A 19,697-nucleotide genomic window follows, 5' to 3' on the forward strand; every position below is an offset into this window, starting at 1 on the left:
ATTCGTACGACAGAAGAGGCAGAAACTTTAAGCCTGCTATTTCCTAAATTCCCTCATATTAAAGCTCTTATGCCAAACTATTTGAATAAGTAATATTAGTTGTCCGGTAGAAGTGAGATGTCTAGTGCCCATTAAGTTATCCATAATGGAACTCAAAAAAGAAAATGACTCTGAAGAAAGTTGTTACAGATCTCCTGACATGTCTGTTTTAGGCCCTGTTCACATCTGCCTCCTGTTTTCCGTTTATAACAGAAACCAGAACACAGTGTCGAATCCATTGTAAGATGACTGCCAACTGGCACCCGATGCACCCCATTGGCTTATAATAGGGTCTGTCTGGAATCCCTCATCTTGACAGGAATAATAGCACTGCATGCATCACTATTCTTCCTGTCAAATCTGACAGAATCTGCAACAGAAGATCAGTATAGAGACTCTGACACAGAAGGGAACAGAGTCTTAGTAATACTAACATTTCTAAGAAATAACAATTTTGGAGCATCTTCTTTTAGAACTTTGCATTGTGCCGTTATTCCTCCTGGAAATGTATGACCGAAATGAGAACTGAGTTTTACCATTCCCCCTGTCGATCCGCACTTATTGGATACTGTGTAGGGACATGCAACAATGGGAATGGTAACATCCAGTTTTCAATGTATGCATACATTTCCAGGAGGAATAACAGGAACACAAGTATTTACTAAAACTGACATTTCAGGAGAGTGGACCAGTCCTCTTTAACACATAATAGAATATATTTGACATGTTCATAGTCTGCAAACCATTTGCTAGTTTATATTGGGAATTCCAGGCAGCTATAGCTACAATATATATACCACAGATTTAACCAAAACACATCTCCAGATCTCATATTTGGCAGTACTAGGGTAATGGTATGTTAGAATTTTTGGTAAAGTCCTTCAATCCCTGGAAGTAGAAAATAGATTGTGAGAAATTAGCCTTAAAGGGGTTGTCCACCTTCTGACAACTGATAACCTATCCACCGGATAGGTCATCGGTGCGGGTCCGACATCCTGAACCCGCACCGATAATCCGCTCCGGTGGCCTGCAGGCACCTGATGTTGTGGCACATAATGCTATGTACGGAGCCCGGAAGCAGTTGGCTTGGTACATAGCATAGCGGCTGTGCTGCAGGTCTGCTCCTATTCACTTGAATAGGAGCAGAGCTGCAGTACTTCATCTCTGAATCTATTCCGTGGCCGGAGCTAACGGCTTCACTTCCGGTTTGTACGTCCGGTGCACGGAGGCACCGGACCAGCTGTTCTGTGCGGGGTCCGGGTGTCGGACACCCACAGATCATGTACTGATGACCTATCTGGTGGATAGGTCATCAGTTGTCAGAAGCTGGAAAACCCCTTTAAATATTCAAAATTTAGTCGGCTGAAACGATATTTTGAATAGACAATTCAAATGTCAACGTCACATCTTCATAAAATGAAACTGTAGTTTGTATCCTTATAGACAGAGTGTCAAAAGTAACATGGGTCATGTACCAACCTGTAATTATTCTCCCAACCTGGCAAGACAAGAATGAAGTTGAGGAAAGAGCAATATGCCAGTTACACAGTTTTTAACGACATCCGAGTGGCACCCGATAGCTTTCACAGACCCATATACTTTAGTAGGTAAATCGGGTCCATGAAAACTGACACAATTCTCCAATCCGTGGAAAGATAGGACATGTCCTATCTTTTCACGTATCACTAACGGGACCCGGCCGGTGCACACTGTCGTGTGCCTGAGGCATTAGGAGGCCTGGTATATGCTACAAACTAATTATTGTATACAAAATAATTGCAAATCCGCACAGGCGAGCTTTAGGCTGGGTTCACACAACCTATTTTCAGACGTAAACGAGGCGTATTATGCCTCGTTTTACGTCTGAAAATACGGCTCCAATACGTCGGCAAACATCTGCCCATTCATTTGAATGGGTTTGCCGACGTACTGTGCCGACGACCTGTCATTTACGCGTCGTCGTTTGACAGCTGTCAAACGACAACGCGTAAAATAACTGCCTCGGCAAAGAAGTGCAGGACACTTCTTTGAAACGTAATTTTAGCCGTTTTTCATTGAATTCAATAAAGAATAGCTCAAGATTACAGGCGTCAAAGACGCCTCACATAATGCGAGGAGGAGCATTTACGTCTGAAACGACACAGCTGTTTTCTCCTGAAAACAGTCTGTAATTTAAGACGTAAAAGCCAGTTATCGTGTGCACATACCCATATAGTTGACATGTTGAAGAGCTCTAAGATAGAACATAGGGAAAATAATGGAATAATTAACTTATACGATGGCAGGGTCCCCATATAGTGAGACACGCAGTGGAATATCCGCTATGGATCCTGGTGCTGAACCACTTTTTACCAAAGACCAGAATCTTTTTGCATTTCCAGGACTGGTACAAGCGAAATGCTTACATCACTGTCTCCCCTGTTCACACTCATCCTCCAGAATTTACAGTGTCCTTGGCTCACTTAATTGGATAAAAAACAACATTCGCTTTCCTACGGTATATACTGTTAGTGCGTTGTTATGGAAGTCTGTGCACCGGTTACTTTCTATAAACTTATTTTCTATGTAGACTGGAGTCAACAGAGGCCTGTCAAGCACCAAGAATGTTTAATTTTTTTCGGCCTTGCTCCAAATATTTTTCCATCTGATCATTTGCATAGTGCCATGTGTTCTGACTGTAGATTAACAGATGTACTAAATATCATTCATTTTATCTCATTAAATCCCAGCGTGCTCTATGTGTGTTTATCATTGACACGATATATTCAATATTAGAAATGCGGGCTTCCTATTAAAAAGATTTCTCTTTCCATGAGTGTACACAAAACATAAACTCCTTAGTTGCAGTAGGCTACTCGAAGGTTCCATCTGCGGTCGTGTAATGTTAATTTACATTAAAAACATACCCATCCCAACGTTTTATGGTTTTATGGCACTATTAAGTTAGTAATTGGAACACTCATACAGTTCAATGGAGTGTGACAGCTGGTAATGAATATTGCTTTACTCATTTTCTGCCTGAATTTATATTTCATTGTTGTTATTATTATATTATTTTTATGGCAATGAAGTTAAAACAATTAACTTTAATCCATGAGGGTCTTTTTTGCACTGCAGTATCCTCCTCGAACGTTAGGCCCACGAGGCATGTGCCTATGGGCCCCGCGGGGAAGGGCACCTTCTGATCAGGGTCATATGTGGGTAATAGTGGCAGAATTTAGGAGTTGGTGCTGTGTCTACATTTGCATGTCATACTTCACAGGTTTGGGTTCTCGTTTGTTAATATAAAGCATGTTTTTGCATTTAATAATGGTAGGATCCTAAGGGACGTGTCTACAGGTTCCTAAAAAGTCATTCCAACACTACCTATACTAAAATCTTATGCATACAAAATGATCTTCTTTGTTAGCTATATAGCGTTAGGCAGCAAATTAAAATTCTAAATATCGTTTTACTACCTTTACTGGCAATGAATAGTGCTGTCATAGTGACATAGAGGGACAATGTGACTTGGATTCGTGGCTGCATACTCCGTGCATTCGCCGTCATCATCAGACACAGATGTTTTACTGGCAATGCTCTGTTATGCTGAGTTCAAACAGGATATCTGGGGGTGGGATATTTTACAGATACAATACTGCACCTCTTACTAACTGAAACTCACAGCACTTTTGCACTAAAAGAACTGAAATTTAAGATCGTTTTTTGGGATCGCAATGGTTTTTGCATTTTTTTACCGCACTAAAAGCTTCTATGTGAACTCAATCAATAAAAGCCGTTTAGGAGAAACGCAAAGCGGTCAAGGTGTTTCATTTCTTTTTTTGTGTGTTGTTAAATGTATTTGGTAGGTTAATATAACATCATATCACTAATAGGACTAAAGAGCTGAAGATTAGTCTGCCGTGGCCTTCTCCTTTGTGGTTAGTCTGCCATTGTCTACACACCACACCGGGAATAAATGCAGTTGTGCTATATTGTAGAAGCAGTTTCCGTAGCTGTACTATGTTCATTCATCGCCCAAATAGCCGGTGGTGCTAGATCTCCTAATAACCGCGAGTACAGGCCCATTGGGTAGCATTTTGATGGCAGTCCAGGCTTCAAACCGAGTGAGACCTTGTAGGTTGATATTTCCTAACTGCAGTAACTCATCTCCGGGTTGAACAGCATCGTTCTTGTCTGACACACCTAGAAAAACAAACATCTAGTGACTTAAATGTCAAGGTCCATATTACAAGTTCATCTCCCACTGGTAGACAGGGTGGTTTCAGCAAGTGCTATTGCAATGATTAAATACTGAAGTATGAGCAATATGTGATTCTATACAGATGTAGCAATCTTTAACCCCTTCAGGACGCAGCCTGTTTTGGCCTTGTGGCACAGCCGATTTTTTTTCAAATCTGACATGTGTCACTTTATGTGGTAATAACTCTAGAATGCTTTTACCTATCCAAGCGATTCTGAGAGTGTTTTCTCGTGACATATTGTACTTTATGATAGTAGAAAAATTTGGTCGATAAATTCAATATTTATTTGTGAAAAACACCAAAATTTAGTGAAAATGTGCAAAAATTTGCATTTTTCTAAATATAAATGTATCTGCTTGTAAAACAGATAGCTATACCACACAAAATAGTCACTAGTTACCATTTCCCATATGTCTACTTTATATTTGCTTCGTTTTTTGAACATCCTTTTATTTTTCTAGGACGTTACAAGGCTTAGAACTTTAGCAGCAATTTCTCAAATTTTGAAGAAAATTTCAAAAGGCTGTTTTTACAGGTACCAGTTCACTTCTGAAGTGGCTTTGAGGGCCTTATATATTAGAATCCCCCAATAAATCACCCCATTTTAAAAACTGCACCCCTCAAAGTATTCAAAACAGCATTCAGATAGTTTCTTAACCCTTTAGGCGTTTCACAGGAAATAAAGCAAAGTAGAGGGGAAATTTACAAATTTCTTTTTTTTTTGCCGAAATTAATTTGTAATAAAAAAAAAACTGTAACACAGAAGGTTTTACCAGAGAAACGCAACTCAATATTTATTGCCCAGGTCCTGCAGTTTTTAGAAATTTCCAACATGTGGCCCTAGTGTCCTAATGGAACGAAACACCGGCCTCAGAAGCAAAAGGGCACCTACAGGATTTTGGGGCCTGCTTATTTTTAGATTATATTTTAGGCACCATGTCGGGTTTGAAGAGGTCTTGTGGTGCCAAAACAATGGAAACTCCCCAAAAGTGACCCCATTTTGGAAACTAGACCCCACAAGGAATTTATCTAGGGGTATAGTTAGCACTTTGACCCCAGAGGTATTTTACTATATTTATTGGAGTTAGTCTGTGAAAATGAAAATCTGAAAAAACATAGAAATTTGTAATATTTACAACGAATAAAGAATAAAATGCACCGCAACATTTGTAAAGCATCTTCTCCCGATTACGGAAATACCCCATATGTGGTAATAAACTGATGTTTGGACACACAGCAGGGCTCAGAAGGGAGGGAGCGCCATTTGGATTTTGGAGCGCAGATTTTGCTTGATTGGTTTTTAGTGCCATGTCCCGATTGCAACGCCCTGGAGGGAACAAAACAGTGGAAACACCCCCAAAGTGACCCCATTTGTGAACTAAACCCCTCAAGGAATTTTTCTAGGGGTATAGTAAGCATTTATACCACACAGGTTTTTTGCAGAATTTAGTAGAATTAGGCAGTGAAAATGAATATAAACATTTTTGTCCACTAAAATGTTTAATTTTTTCATTTTCACAAGAGATAAAGGAGAAAAAGTCGCACTAAGTTTGTAACGCAATCTCTCCCGAGTATGACAATACCCCACATGTAGTAATAATTTATTTTTTTAATAGATATTAACCTTTGCAGGACTGATCCTTTTTTGCTTTTCCATTTTAGTTTTTCACTCCACGCCTTCCAAACGCTATAACTTTTTTATTTTTCCATGAATTGAGTGGTGTGAGGGCTTATTCTTGGTAGGACAAGCTGTAGTTTTTATTGGTACCATTTTTTGGTATATACAACTTTTTGATCACTTTTTATTACATTTTATTTAGGGCTTTGGTGACCAAAAAACAGTGATTTTGGCGTAATAAATTCTTTATTTCTTACGGCGCTCATAATGCGCTATAAATGACAATTTTACTTTATTCTGCGGGTCGGTACGATTACGGCGATACCATATGGTCGTTTTTTATGTTTTGCAGCGTTTGCACAACAAAATCACTTCTTTATAAAATAATTAATTTTCTGTGTCACCATATTCTGAGTCGTAACTTTTTTTATTTTTCAGTCAAAAAAGCTGTGTAAGGGCTTGTTTTTTGCGGGAAGGGTTGTAGTTTCTATTGGTACTATTTTGGGGTACATGCGACTTTTTGATCACTTTTTATTCTATATTTCGGGAGGAGTGGTGACCAAAAAATAGTGATTCTGGCATAGTTTTTAGTTTGTTTTTTTTGCGGTGTTCACCGTGCGGTAAAAATAACATTATAGTTTTATAGATAGGGTCGTTACAAACGTGGTGATACCAAATATGTGTACTGTTATTTAACGTTTTCATTTTTTTCCTATAATAATTGACTTATAGGAAAAAAAAATATTTTATTTTTGTAAAACATTTTTATTAACTTTTTTTTTACTCTTTTCTTTACTTTTTACACTTTCTTTTTTTACCTGCAGCTTTGATCGCTGCTAGAATACATTACACTACCAAGGTAGTGTAACGTATTCCAACTGTCAGTGTGACGTCACAGTCACTCTGACAGTTAGTCTACGAGGACCAGCCAGAGGCTGATCCTCATAGGCTGACATACATGGCAGACCCGGGGGGCCATTGTCTGGCCCCAGGGTGCCATCACAAGCATCAGAAGCTCCCACAATTGCATGGGGGCTGCTGATGTGCTACAAACCCGCTACATGCGGAGATCGCAATCGAGCCCTGCATGTAATGGGTTAATTGCCAAAATCAGCAGCAATGAGTCGCTGATCGGCAACAGTGGAGTGTCAGCTGTCGGGGACAGCTGACCTCCCGGTTCCCGATGCGCACGGTCACCGACACTGTCATCAACAGTGTGCATCGCGAACGGCAGTGACGTCCTGTCACTCTGACAGGAAAGCTATCAGGAGGCTGGTCCTGATAGGCTTCCGTACATGGCAGACACGGAGGCCATTACTTGGCCTCCGATCGCCATGCTAGCCATCTGCAAACCTCACGATTTCATTGTGGGGTCTGCCGATGTGCTAGAAACCCCTAAATTGCGGTAATTGCAATCGATCACCGCAATTAAGGGGTTAATTGCCGAAATCAGTGGAAATAATCCGCTGATCGGCATACAGTGGAGTGTCAGCTGTCAGGGACAGCTGGCCTCCCGGTTCCCGGTGCACACTATCGCCGAGAACTGCGCAGTAACTGTACATCCCCGTGCGCTAAGACACTGGCCACATGGACGTACAGTTGCGTCGTGGTGCACCTAGGGGTTAAAGGGGTCTTCCAGTTTATGCAAATTAAGTTATTGATTTTTTTCTATAATTAAAAGTTATACAATTTTACAATATAATTTCTGTTTTAATTCCTCACGGTTTTCAAGATCTCTACTTGTTGTTATTTAGTAGGAACATTCCTTGCCACTTCCAGTGGATAAAATTCTGTCCATGGTCATGTGACGGACACACAGGTGCACGGCTCGTTACAGTTCAGATGTAGCCGTCTTTATCTTGACTTTTAACGCATTAAATACACAGTGGCAAGATCCTTTATCTTGACTTTTTCAATGACTTTTCAATGGCTTTTGTTGTGTGATATCACGCTGCAGCAAATTATCAGAGTCAAGATAAAGATGGCTATATCTGTATGTGTATCAGAGCTGTGTCTTTTAACGCTCCCAGCACCTGTATGTCCATCATATGATCATGGCCAAAATTGTATTCACTGGAAGTAAACAATAAATGCTCCTACCGAATAACAGCAAGCAGAGATCTGTAAAACCCCGAGGAATTAATACAGTAAGAATATTGGAAAATTGTCTAACTTTAATTATACAAAAAAAAGGAGTCAAGTTAAAGAGACCCTTTCACCTGCCCATACATGTGCAGCTGAGTGCCACATCTAATGGTCATGGCTTCACAAACACTGTCTCATGTAAAATTACTTTCCTATCTTCCTCCGTTATTTACATATCGGTGCCGTTTTAATTGGCACCTAATATGTAAATAAGCCCCTGAACTGTCAATGGGGCGTTTCTATCTAACCAAATGGCAAGAGGGCATGATCTCTTCACACTGACACTGTCCAATCAGCTACAGACAGTGTCAGAGCGGCTTGCGCTGTGTTCCCTCCCACGAGAACACAGAGACTGGTGGTTTTTCAGAGATGGCGCGAACGCACGCATGCGTGAGGGCGCAAACGCACGCTCTCTGCAGAACTACCAGTCTGTGTTTTACGTGAGACAGTGTTTGTGAAGCCCTGACTATTACATGCTGCACTCAGCTGCACATGTATGGGCAGGTGAAAGGTTCTCTTTAACTTGACTCCTTTTTTCAATGGCTTTTGTTGTGTGATATCACGCTACAGCAAGTGATCAGAGTCAAGATAAAGACAGCTACATCTGTATGTAAAGGTAAAACTGCATAAAGCAGTAATGTTTTAGTTCTGTAGTCTAGTCTAGTTGTAGTCAAGCCTCGACACTATATAACTGTCACAGTCCTGTATATATGTGACTGTACCGTATATTTAAGTCCCCTTCCTCTCTAGCAATTTTCAACAAAATATTAGGAATGTAAAATATACAGGTTAAATGAAACTGCTGAGCATACTGTTTGTACTTGCTGAGATATGATAAATGCCGCGCTATACCAAACACACAGAGAAGGGCTTTAATTTGAGACAGTGGGCGACAACACTCATATAGAGTGCTGGTTGGAATTGCCCGATTGTACCCCTGGCAAATGTAATCATTTTAAATGATTTACCCTTTTATAGCTACTTTTAAATGATTTCACGTAGGCAAGGACATACTGTACATATGATTCCCCTTGCTATTGGGGGGCAAGTACATAAAGTATAGATATGGAGGTGGAAACACACACCAGGCCCTTATGGGTGGCAAAACCCAAACATCATAATGGGGCTCACAGCTTTATCTTTGCTATGGGCCCCCCTCCCTACTCTGTCTGTATGCCAGGGCACATCGGGTGTTCCCCAAAAAAACCTATACAATTTGCGGAGGGACTCTGACATTAACCAGATGTAACCACATGATAATACATGTAATATAGGAATACAATCCATGAACAATAACATTTTGATAAATGAGACAGTGGGTATACTTTTTCTTGTGTGCCCTCACCATGCTGTTTTGCAATCTCCCCATTGCATAGATATAGAGTGCTGTAAATAATACTGCATCTTACTTGTAGCCTAAGGGCTTATTCACGCGAACGGGTAATACGTCCGTGTGATGGCTGTTAAAATAACGGCCGTCACACGGACCTATGCAATTCAATGGGGTCATTCAGACATGCAGTGTTTTTCACGCACCTATGCGCCCATTGAAGTCAATGGGTGGGCAAAAACCAAGCACAGCCCACGGATGCACATCTGTGTGCTGTTCGTGATTTGCGCATCAATTCTATTGTAAAAAAAAATAAAAATAAGTGCTTCGCGAGTGTGTGAAAAACACATGCCACTCGCAAAGCACACTGATGCAATAACGCATCGTACACGGACAGATTCATGTTTGTTTTTTACGCGCGTAAATCTGTCATGTTTGTGTGAATCTAGCCTAAGGGCATGTTCAGACGTGGCAGAATTTTTCCGCAACAAATGTTGCTGCAGATTCACGGCAATTACGCAACAAATCTGCAGCAACATTTGGATATTTGACAGGTAATTCAGACGTTGAGGATATCACAGCGGACATGCCGCAGATTTCAGTTTTTGCATTCGCTGAATCCGCAGGGAAAATGTTCATGCTTTGGCGTGAAAATTCTGCACCGCAACCTAAATTCTGCACTGTTATTTTCCGCAACGTCTGAACTAAGTTTCCTAAAAATTAAAAGAAACCAATGTAAAAAAACGTCTGGTGCAGAATTCCACTGCAGACTGTCCAAGGCAGAATTCAACAGCAATTCCGCCACGTCTGAACGTGCCCTAAGAGAGAACTAGCTTTTGTTATACGAAAATGTCTGCAGTTGCTTTATGAGCAGGACAGAAAGAAGGTTGGATGCAGCAAACAACGAGAGTCGTCTATTTTAAGGTCAGCGAATGAGGAAGTGGTATGGACTATTACAGAAGAAAGCCTTACAAACATGTAAAGAGGCAAAGCTGCGGAACCTGCACTACAATACATTAGAAATCTAGTTATGAATTATTATTTCCTTGTCATACATACATGTGCATGTGTCGTAAAAACAATTTTGTTTGGTGATGGATGGCCAGAGTTGTATTTATATAACTGAACCCAAAAACTGTATTTATCCTAGGTAAACTACTGCCCTCTAGTGGATGCTGTTGTTAATGTCATACAAAACAGTGAAACGTGGAAACTCTGTAGTTAAAGTGATACCTTTTATTGGCAAACGAGAAAGGTCGGTACTGTAATCTTAGGTTGCCTTATTGAGCGTGTTAAGCTTGGTGTTAATACTTCAGAAGCATTCTCTCATTCTCTCTTCTTTATACTGCAGCTCATACTGTATAAATGTTCTCAGACATTAACAACGATAATAAAATATGCTCACCTTTGAATATCCTGTTAATGACAATAGGCTTGTCTCCATTAACAGAGCCTTTTCCTCCATCTAAACTGAATCCTAGACCGGACAAAACCTTTTCAAGAGTAACGGTCATTGTAGATCCTGCACTGTCTGAATCTGTCAGAAATTAGGCCAAAAAATGCAATATAGAGTTAAACCATGTACAAGTCAATCCTGATAGGCTTGTATAAAAGCAGTGGGATATAATAATATCAAGAGTAGTAGTTATAATAGTAATAATAGTAGAACTATTGCAACCACGGATGGCACCTCATATTTGGATTTCTTCTGCAGATTGTCCAACAGATTCACATGCGGGTTAGCCCTATTGTAATTTAATTTACAAAAAACAGAAAACGGACCATTGTTCATGCATTTTAATGTTGGTGTGGCGTCAGTGTGGTTTCCGTGTGTCATCTGTTTTACTCGGCCGGTTTTCTCCTCTGCATGCACTTCCTACTTTCACTTTTTTTTGTTTGCATTTCATTAGCAACTGACCCGTTAGACTTTAATGGGAGAGTCTGGTCAGCAAAAATGGACCTAAAAAGGACATGCTATAAGTTTCTTGCAACGGACACACGATTTGTGAAAAAAACACAAAAACGGATGTTTGGATAGTCTTATTGACTTGAATGGCTCCGTTTGCTGTCTGTTGTTCTAATATACAGCACAGTCACGAGAAATACATTTGTGGGAATAAAGCCTTATAGGAAGAATAATCGAATCATTTTGGCTTAAAGAGGCTCTGTCAACATACAGCGAACCTCAAAACAGGGTAAAGCGAAACAAGGGGGGTCCCCAATCAAACTTGGAAACAACCTACAAGTGCACAAGCGCAGGGGACATAACATCCCAATAGAATATGAAAATAACTACCATGGATAGTAAAAAAGATACAACTTTATTAGTACATAACAAGGTGTCTCTGTGCCATCTCTTTACGTCCCCTGCTTTCATCATGTCTACAGGTATCTGGGTTTTCTCACCCATTCTATCTGGTATTTATCTGTAATTGTTGGTCTGCATACACGTTGTTTATTCTTAGCATATCTGTGCTATGTATACTTTGCAACGGGCAGTATTTCTCCAACGGATATAGTCGCATACACATCTCTTTGTCCTATTGACACTCCATTATACTTGTATCCATGGTATGTTAGTACTGGGACGTTTTTTGAGTTTGGTTGTCTTTTGTGTTCCTCATGGTATGTTGTCATCTTTACCTGATTGCTACTCCTCTCGATATATGATCCGCCGTATTTTTTACTATATCTATTATTGTTATACCATGTATTGTTATGTACTAATAAAGTTGTATATTTTTTACTATCCATGGTAGTTATTTTCATATTCTATTGGGATGTTATGTCCCCTGCGCTTGTGCGCTTGTAGGTTGTGTTAAAGAGGCTCTGTCACCAGATTCTCAAATCCCTATCTCCTATTGCATGTGATCGGCGCTGCAATGTAGATAACAGCAAAGTTTTTTTTTTTTTTTTAAACGTTCATTTTTGGCCAAGTTATGAGCTATTTTATATATATGCAAATGAGCTTTGAAATGGACAACTGGGCGTGTTTTTTTTCATATGTCCAACTGGGCGTGTATTGTGTTTTTAACTGGGCGTGTTTACTTGTTTTACTAACTGGGCGTTGTGAATAGAAGTGTATGATGCTGACGAATCAGTGACCAATCAGCATCATGCACTCCTCTCCATTCATTTACACAGCACATAGTGTTCTTACTAGAACGATGTGCAGCCACATACACAAGTGTCCTGATAATGAATACACATGACCTCCAGCCTGGACGTCATGTGTATTCAGAATCCTGACACTTCTGAATCTTTTCTGTGAGATTCCAGCAAGCCACACGTAATCTCGCGAGATTACGAGGTATACGAGATTTCGTTTCCCTTGCTGGAAATCTCACAGAAAAGATTCAGAAGTGTCAGGATTCTGAATACACATGACATCCAGGATGGAGGTCATGTATATTCATTATCAGGACACTTGTGTATGTGGCTGCACATCGTTCTAGTAAGAACGTGATGCTGCTGTGTAAATGAATGGAGAGGAGTGCATGATGCTGATTGGTCACTGATTCGTCAGCATCATACACTTCTATTCACAACGCCCAGTTAGTAAAACAAGTAAACACGTCCAGTTAAAAACACAATACACGCCCAGTTGTCCATTTCAAAGCTCATTTGCATATATATAAAATCGCTCATAACTTGGCCAAAAATGAACGTTTTTTTTAAAAAAAACACGTTACTGTTCTCTACATTGCAGCGCCGATCACATGCAATAGGAGATAGGGATTTGAGTATCTGGTGACAGAGCCTCTTTAATGCACCGTGTCAGCTCTATACTCACTAGATAGTGTTGGGTCATCAGAGACGTCACAGAGATCTGATTCTGATGTGTCCATGGCTTGTTCTTCATCTTTTTCTTTCTTTATTACAATGACCGCTTGTCTGTGGTGACGTGCCTGGCGCAGAATTCCTGTAGCATCATTATGGCTGACACCTTTCAATGATTTCCCATTGATTGACAATAGTTTATCTCCTTTTTGTATTGTTCCCTCGTGTGCAGTCAGTCCATCAGGGAAAACTCGGTGCACCTGCAACAGTAGCCACAAACGTTTCTGAATGACATTGCTTCAATGTTCCACTTTAGTTAAAGACTCAAATAGTTTAAAATATAGGTCACCCTAACTACACTACATGACCGGAAATATGTAGTCAACCCTTCTAATATCCATTTCCGCTGTACCCACTGCTATCAAGTGCATAACATCAAGCATTCTTTCAGCATGGCATCATGGGATACCACCTTTTCAAGTCTGTTTATCAAGTTTCTGGCCTGCTGACCTGGTCAAATCTTAGTGGTTTTAATGTGAAGTGGAAATATCTAGGAGCAACCACAGATCAGCTGTGAAGTTGTAAGGTACGCGGGCCTACAGAACTGGACCCCCGAGTGCCTAACCACACAGTATATTACCATTGTCTGTTTTCTATTACACAATAACTGTTTGTTGGGACCTTCATAGATTGGGATTCCATGACAATGCTGAGACCACTATGCACAATGTGAAGGGTTTGCTGGAATGGTGTAAAGCACATGGCTATTGGTCCATTGAAATGGGGTCTTTTGAGTGATGAATTGTATTTTGCAGTCTGATCGAGGAGGGCACAGTGCCAACTAAGAAGTTTGTCAAAGGCCAAATAATGACCTGAGACCGTTTTGCCGCAGCCATCTAGTTCCAGTAATAGCGATATGACAGCAACATGTGAATTGGCCGAAAATGGCTGCAGATCTGTTAGCAGAAGTAGACAACCTCTATCTGCAAGTTCATTGGCTTCTGCTGATGGACTTGTAAGGCTAAAGCTAAGAATTTAAAATCTGTATCATAATTGCTTTGAATGGTAAACAATAAGATATATTTTTTTGTTGCCTAGTTTGGTGCTGATGGGTGATTGTGGTATACATGTCCTGTGACTGGCAAAAACAAGTTTGTTGAACATGTAGCATTGATCAGACATTGACAGGAGACTGAAAAACTGGACTTGTTATTCACAATTAAACACACACATTCCAATAGAAGGACTGGGGTTAGAGACCAACAACAAATTCAATACAATCTTTATTAATGTGAGTACATACAATGATTTCCTTATTTTCCAGATCAAGTCCTCCGGCAAGACTAAAGCCTAGACCAGTGCCTTCCTCCTTGTGGAGAACCACCACATGGATGTCATCAAATTGCTGTAATAGGGGAATTTACAGAGAAAAAAAGATTATGTTAAAGCAGGGACCTTGATAGAACACAAATGTAGGCTAAAAGGCTGCAATACTGTGACCAATACGGAGAATATGACTCAACACTGCAGCACATATAGACTAAAAAAAACAACAGCGTCTATTAAAGGCTCTTGAAAGTTCATTAGGTACAGATGTGTCCACCCTTAAAGGAGTTTTCTCTTTTTCCCTAGAAATTGATGGCCTATCCTCAGGATAGGCCATCAATATTTGATAAGTCAGGGTCTGACTCCCGGGACCCCCACTGATCAGCTGTTTTGAAGTGGCCGAAGCACTTGTACAAGTGCTGCTTCCCGTTCATTTCTACTTGCTCACTGTGAATCGTCGACACACCTGTAGCGGCGGTTCACAGTATTACAGCCTTTTCCCATTCATTTCAATGAGAGAAGGCTGTAATACTGTAAACCGCCACTACAGGTGTAACAATTCACAGAGATCAAGTAGAAATGAACGGGAATCAGCGCTGCTGCCCCTACAAAACATTCAAAGGTAAAGAGTATGGGCAACACAGCAGAACAAGATAAGCCTCCAGGGCCCAAATGGGTGCCAGACTCCAGGGAACCGACTTGTAGATCCCACAATGTCCAAACGAAAAGTAAAAAAGAGAGGCGGCACTCCAAGCAGATGTTGTCAGAAAAAAGGTAGATTTATTCTCCCATCAGTGCAAAAACCAGTGCAACGTTTCAGCTGCCCAATGTAGCCTTTGTCAAGCATCAAAATACAAGTGAATCACAGACTTTTATACACACCCTTGTGGGTGGGATTATGACAAGAATTAACATAGTGCTTAAAATACAGGTAGAAATATATTGCATGAAATGTTTTTTTAAAAGAGAAACAACATTGCCATAATAATTCTTCAAAATGTTCTAATGGCTCATCAGCAATACATCCAAAATATCAGTGAATAAAGTGTACAAAACATCACATCCCTAAAGTAGGGATAACACCTGAGATTATTAGGCATTCAAAATAGATGTTACGTGTTTCAATTGACTTGGCACTCACCCAGGAATCAGAGAATCTATCAACGTGGTCAGCTGTAGTAAACAGCGCAAGCATCCGGACTCGTATTCATAATTGCGTTTAGCATCGATCTTTGACGGGACACTCAGGAATGCAGTATCTCCTAATGTCCCACTTAATATGTGATCTACGTCTTCAGTAGTGTAAGCAAACACGTTGGGAAAAGGTATATCAGTCCTGATGGATTCCATAGTAACAATAGTAGAAAACTTAAGTTCTTACGTGCAAAGCTCCAAAAAAGTTCAATGCATTCAAAGGTAAAGAGTATGGGCAGCACAGAAGAACAAGATAAGCCTCCAGGGCTCAAATGGGTGCCAGACTCCAGGGAACCGACTTGTAGATCCCACAATGTCCAAATGAAAAGTAAAAAAGAGAGGCGGCACTCCAAGCAGATGGCCGATTTTGAGGAATCTGTCGTCTATGTGTCCCACCACTTTTCTAATGTTTTGTGGTGGTGGCGATACATAGACGACAAATTCCTCATCTGGTCTGGTTCATCTGAAACCTTAAATGCTTTCTTCGGATTTTTGTATTCGGCTGACCGTGACATTAAGTTCACTATGGTAAAATACTGAGTCTATTCAATTCCTGGATACAATAGTCTATATTAAACATAACCGCCTGTTGACAGACTTATTTATTAAGCCGACAGATCGCAACAACTTGCTCATGTATGACAGTCAACACCCTAGGAATATGGTCAGATATCTTCCATATATCCAGATGTTGAGGGTAAAGAGAATTGTCGACGACGAGTCAGTGTTGACTGACCGATTGAATGAGATGGGACGCAAGTTCCATAAGAGTGAATATCCCAAAAAATAGATTTAAACACAAATAGTCAAGGTTAGGGACTCAGATTAAGTAAGAAAGTATCTGATCACCCTAAAGTGAAACGTGTTCCATGTGTTATGACCTTCAATGAACATAGTCCACAAATTGCTCAGGTCATACGGAAACATTAGCCAATGCTTGGTAACTTTTACGATATCCCTTCTTTCCATCTACCTCCCCTTTTTTCATACAGGAGGTCTCTGAACCTTAAGGACAGACTAGTTAGTAATGACATTGGTCCTAAAAGTGGAGTTAGACAAACACATGACTTGACTGTTCGTAAGGGTTGTTATCCATGTTTAGCTTGTGCCAACTGCGGCCTGATGTGCAAAGGGGAGGTCTTTACTCCCACAACCGGTAAGACATATAAGATTCACCATTATTTGACATGCAGGTCTGACTTTGTGATTTATGTCTTGATGTGTCCCTGTAAGCTCCTTTATGTGGGTGAAACTACCACTGAATGTAGGGTCGGACTGAACACGAACAAATCGACTATATACACCAAAAAATTGGAATTGCCGATACCTAGACACTTTTGCGAATTATCACATATGGTCAACCAACTTAGATACTGGATTGTAGATCATGTACCTGTATTAAGACGTGGTTGAGCTAGAGAGAAATTGCTTAAAAGACGTGAAATTGAATGGATCAATAGGCTAAGTACACTTCAACCTTGTGGACTCAATTTTGAATATGGGTTGAGAGCATTTAGCAAAATTTTAGGGGTCCATTGGCTCTACAGCCTAGATGGTCCCACTATATATGTTTTGACCTAGGTCTTTTCAGTAGTAGCGAGGTTACATTTATTATTTTTATACATGACTAAGATAATGCTTTATATTTATTTTCTATGTTTTAGATACACTTTATGGGGTTTTATATTGATCATATTATGTCACCATGTAATTTTTTTGGAGGGATCACCTGTATTCATTTTATTTTAGTGACCGGCCCATAGTGTTTTTACGTCGGTCACTAACGGGCCTTATTCCGATGCCATAGACTTTTTACGTCGCGGCATCGGAATAAGTAAACAGAGCAGGGAGCTGTCAAATCTCCCTGCTCTCAGCTGCCAGAGGCAGCTGAGGGCTGGGGGCGTCCCTGCTCTGCCGGGTGAGATCCATATTAGTATCAATCTCACCCGTTTAACTCCTCAGATGCGGTGCTCAATAGCATGCACCGCATCGGAGTGGTTTTGGAGAGAGGGAGGGAGCTCCCTCTCATCCCACTGACAGCCGGCGATAAGATCAACGAGTGTCAGTGTCTCCGATGGCAGCCGGGGGCCTAATAAAGGCCCCCAGGTCTGCCTGTGATGAATGCCTGCTAGATCACGCCGCAGGCATGACCTAGCAGATGCCTGTCCGTTTTAAACGGACAGGCAGTAATACACTGCAATACGTAAGTATTGCAGTGTATTATAATAGCGATCGGAGAATCGCATATTAAAGTCCCCTAGTGGGACTAGTGAAAAAATAAAAAAAAAGTTGAATAAAGTTAATAAAAAAAAATTTGAAAAAAAAAATGAAAAACTCACTTTTTCCCCTTACAAACTGCTTTACTATTAAAAAACAAAATAAAGTTAAAAAGTTACGCATATTTGGTATCGCCGCGTCCGTAACGACCCCGACTATAAAGCTATTACATTACATAACCTGCACGGTGAACGCCGTAAAAAATTAAATAAAAAACGACGGAAAAATTGCTGTTTTTTGTGAATCCTGACTTTAAAAAAATTTGATTAAAAAGTGATCAAAAAGTCGCATCTACTACAAAATGGTACCAATAAAAACTACAAGTCGTCCCGCAAAAAAAAAGCCCTCATACAACTGCATCGGCGAAAAAATAAAAATGTTACGGCTCTTCAAATATGGAGACACAAAAACAAATAATTTTGAAAAAAAAGCGTTTTTACTGTGTAAAAGTAGTAAAACATACAAAAACTATACAAATTTGGTATCGTTGCAATCGTAACAACCCGCTGAATAAAGTTATTGTGTTATTTATACCACACGGTAAACGGCGTAGATTTAGGATGCAAAAAAGAGTGGCGAAATGTCAGATTTTTTTCTATTCCCCCCCAAAAAAAAGTTAATAAAAGTTAATCAATAAATAATATGTACCTCAAAATGGTGCTATTAAAAAATACAACTTGTCCCGCAAAAAACAAGACCTTATACAGCTATGTCGACGCAAAAATAAAAAAGTTATAGCTCTTGGAATGCGACGATGGAAAAACGTAAAAAATAGCTTGGTCAATAAGGTTTAAAATAGGCTGGTCATTAAGGGGTTAATATAATTTTTTTTATTTTTTTTATTTTCTTGTAGATCGATAAACATCTATCAAATTGAATTATGAACACGTTGGCTCACCCATCCCTGAGACTCCTATCATGGTTTCAATTGTTACAATAAATTATCATCATTTAACTGGGGATTACCGGATATTTAGTTTGACAACTGGTATTTATAGGTTTTAAATCTTGCAGTCAATATAGTGCCATTTGTAATATATTTATTTGCAGGCACGCCTTGACTTATATAGGAGCTGTCTACAGTTATCCCACTATTTAGATTTTCCTATTATATCGCAATATGCTGTCATTGCGATGCTATTTATATTTGCACGCACGCGCCATTTTATTAAGCAGGGTTCCCTGGACGTTAATGAGGATTATGGATGACGCTGTGGTCATGTGTTCTTCTTGAAAGCACATGACATCGATTGTTGCCTTGGCAACTTGCTATGCCTCCGGTCCTGCTGCGTTGTTAATTTCACATGGCCAGATTCTGGTCATGTGTTTCTGAGACCGGATACTCGCTGTTTTTACTACATCTGACCACGTTGATAGATTCTCTGAGTCCTGGGGGAGTGCCAAGTCAATTGAAACACGTAACATCTATTTTGAATACCTAATGATTTCAGGTGTTATCCCCACTTTAGGGATGTGATGTTTTGTTCACTTTATTCACTGATTTTTTTTTTGATGTATTGCTGATATGCCATTAGAACATTTTGAAGAATTATTATGGCAATGTTGTTTCTCTTTTAAAAAAACATTTCATGCAATATATTTCTACCTGTATTTTAATCCCTATGTTAATTCTTGTCATAATCCCTGCATTGAGCAGCTGACACGTTGCACTGGTTTTTGCACTGATCGGAGAATAAATCTACCTTTTTCTGACAACATCTGCTTGGAGTGCCGCCTCTCTTTT

At 40.0% G+C, this 19,697-nt stretch overlaps 1 protein-coding gene across 1 annotated transcript in view; it reads right to left on the minus strand.

Moving 5' to 3' along the window:
* Positions 1-2,100: 2,100 nt before the first annotated feature.
* The window catches only part of IL16 (interleukin 16), a 93,662-nt gene continuing 76,065 nt past the window's right edge, over positions 2,101-19,697 (minus strand). Inside the window, exons 15-18 of the mRNA XM_075855248.1 lie at positions 14,460-14,561; positions 13,170-13,416; positions 10,782-10,913; positions 2,101-4,224 (exon numbers count right to left, since the gene is read on the minus strand). Coding sequence (XP_075711363.1) covers positions 4,046-4,224; positions 10,782-10,913; positions 13,170-13,416; positions 14,460-14,561 — 660 coding nt within the window. The 3' untranslated portion in view covers positions 2,101-4,045. The remainder of the gene's footprint in view (positions 4,225-10,781; positions 10,914-13,169; positions 13,417-14,459; positions 14,562-19,697) is intronic.

This window comes from Rhinoderma darwinii, chromosome 3 (genome assembly GCF_050947455.1).
Source record: "Rhinoderma darwinii isolate aRhiDar2 chromosome 3, aRhiDar2.hap1, whole genome shotgun sequence".
Classification (NCBI taxonomy): domain Eukaryota; kingdom Metazoa; phylum Chordata; class Amphibia; order Anura; family Rhinodermatidae; genus Rhinoderma; species Rhinoderma darwinii.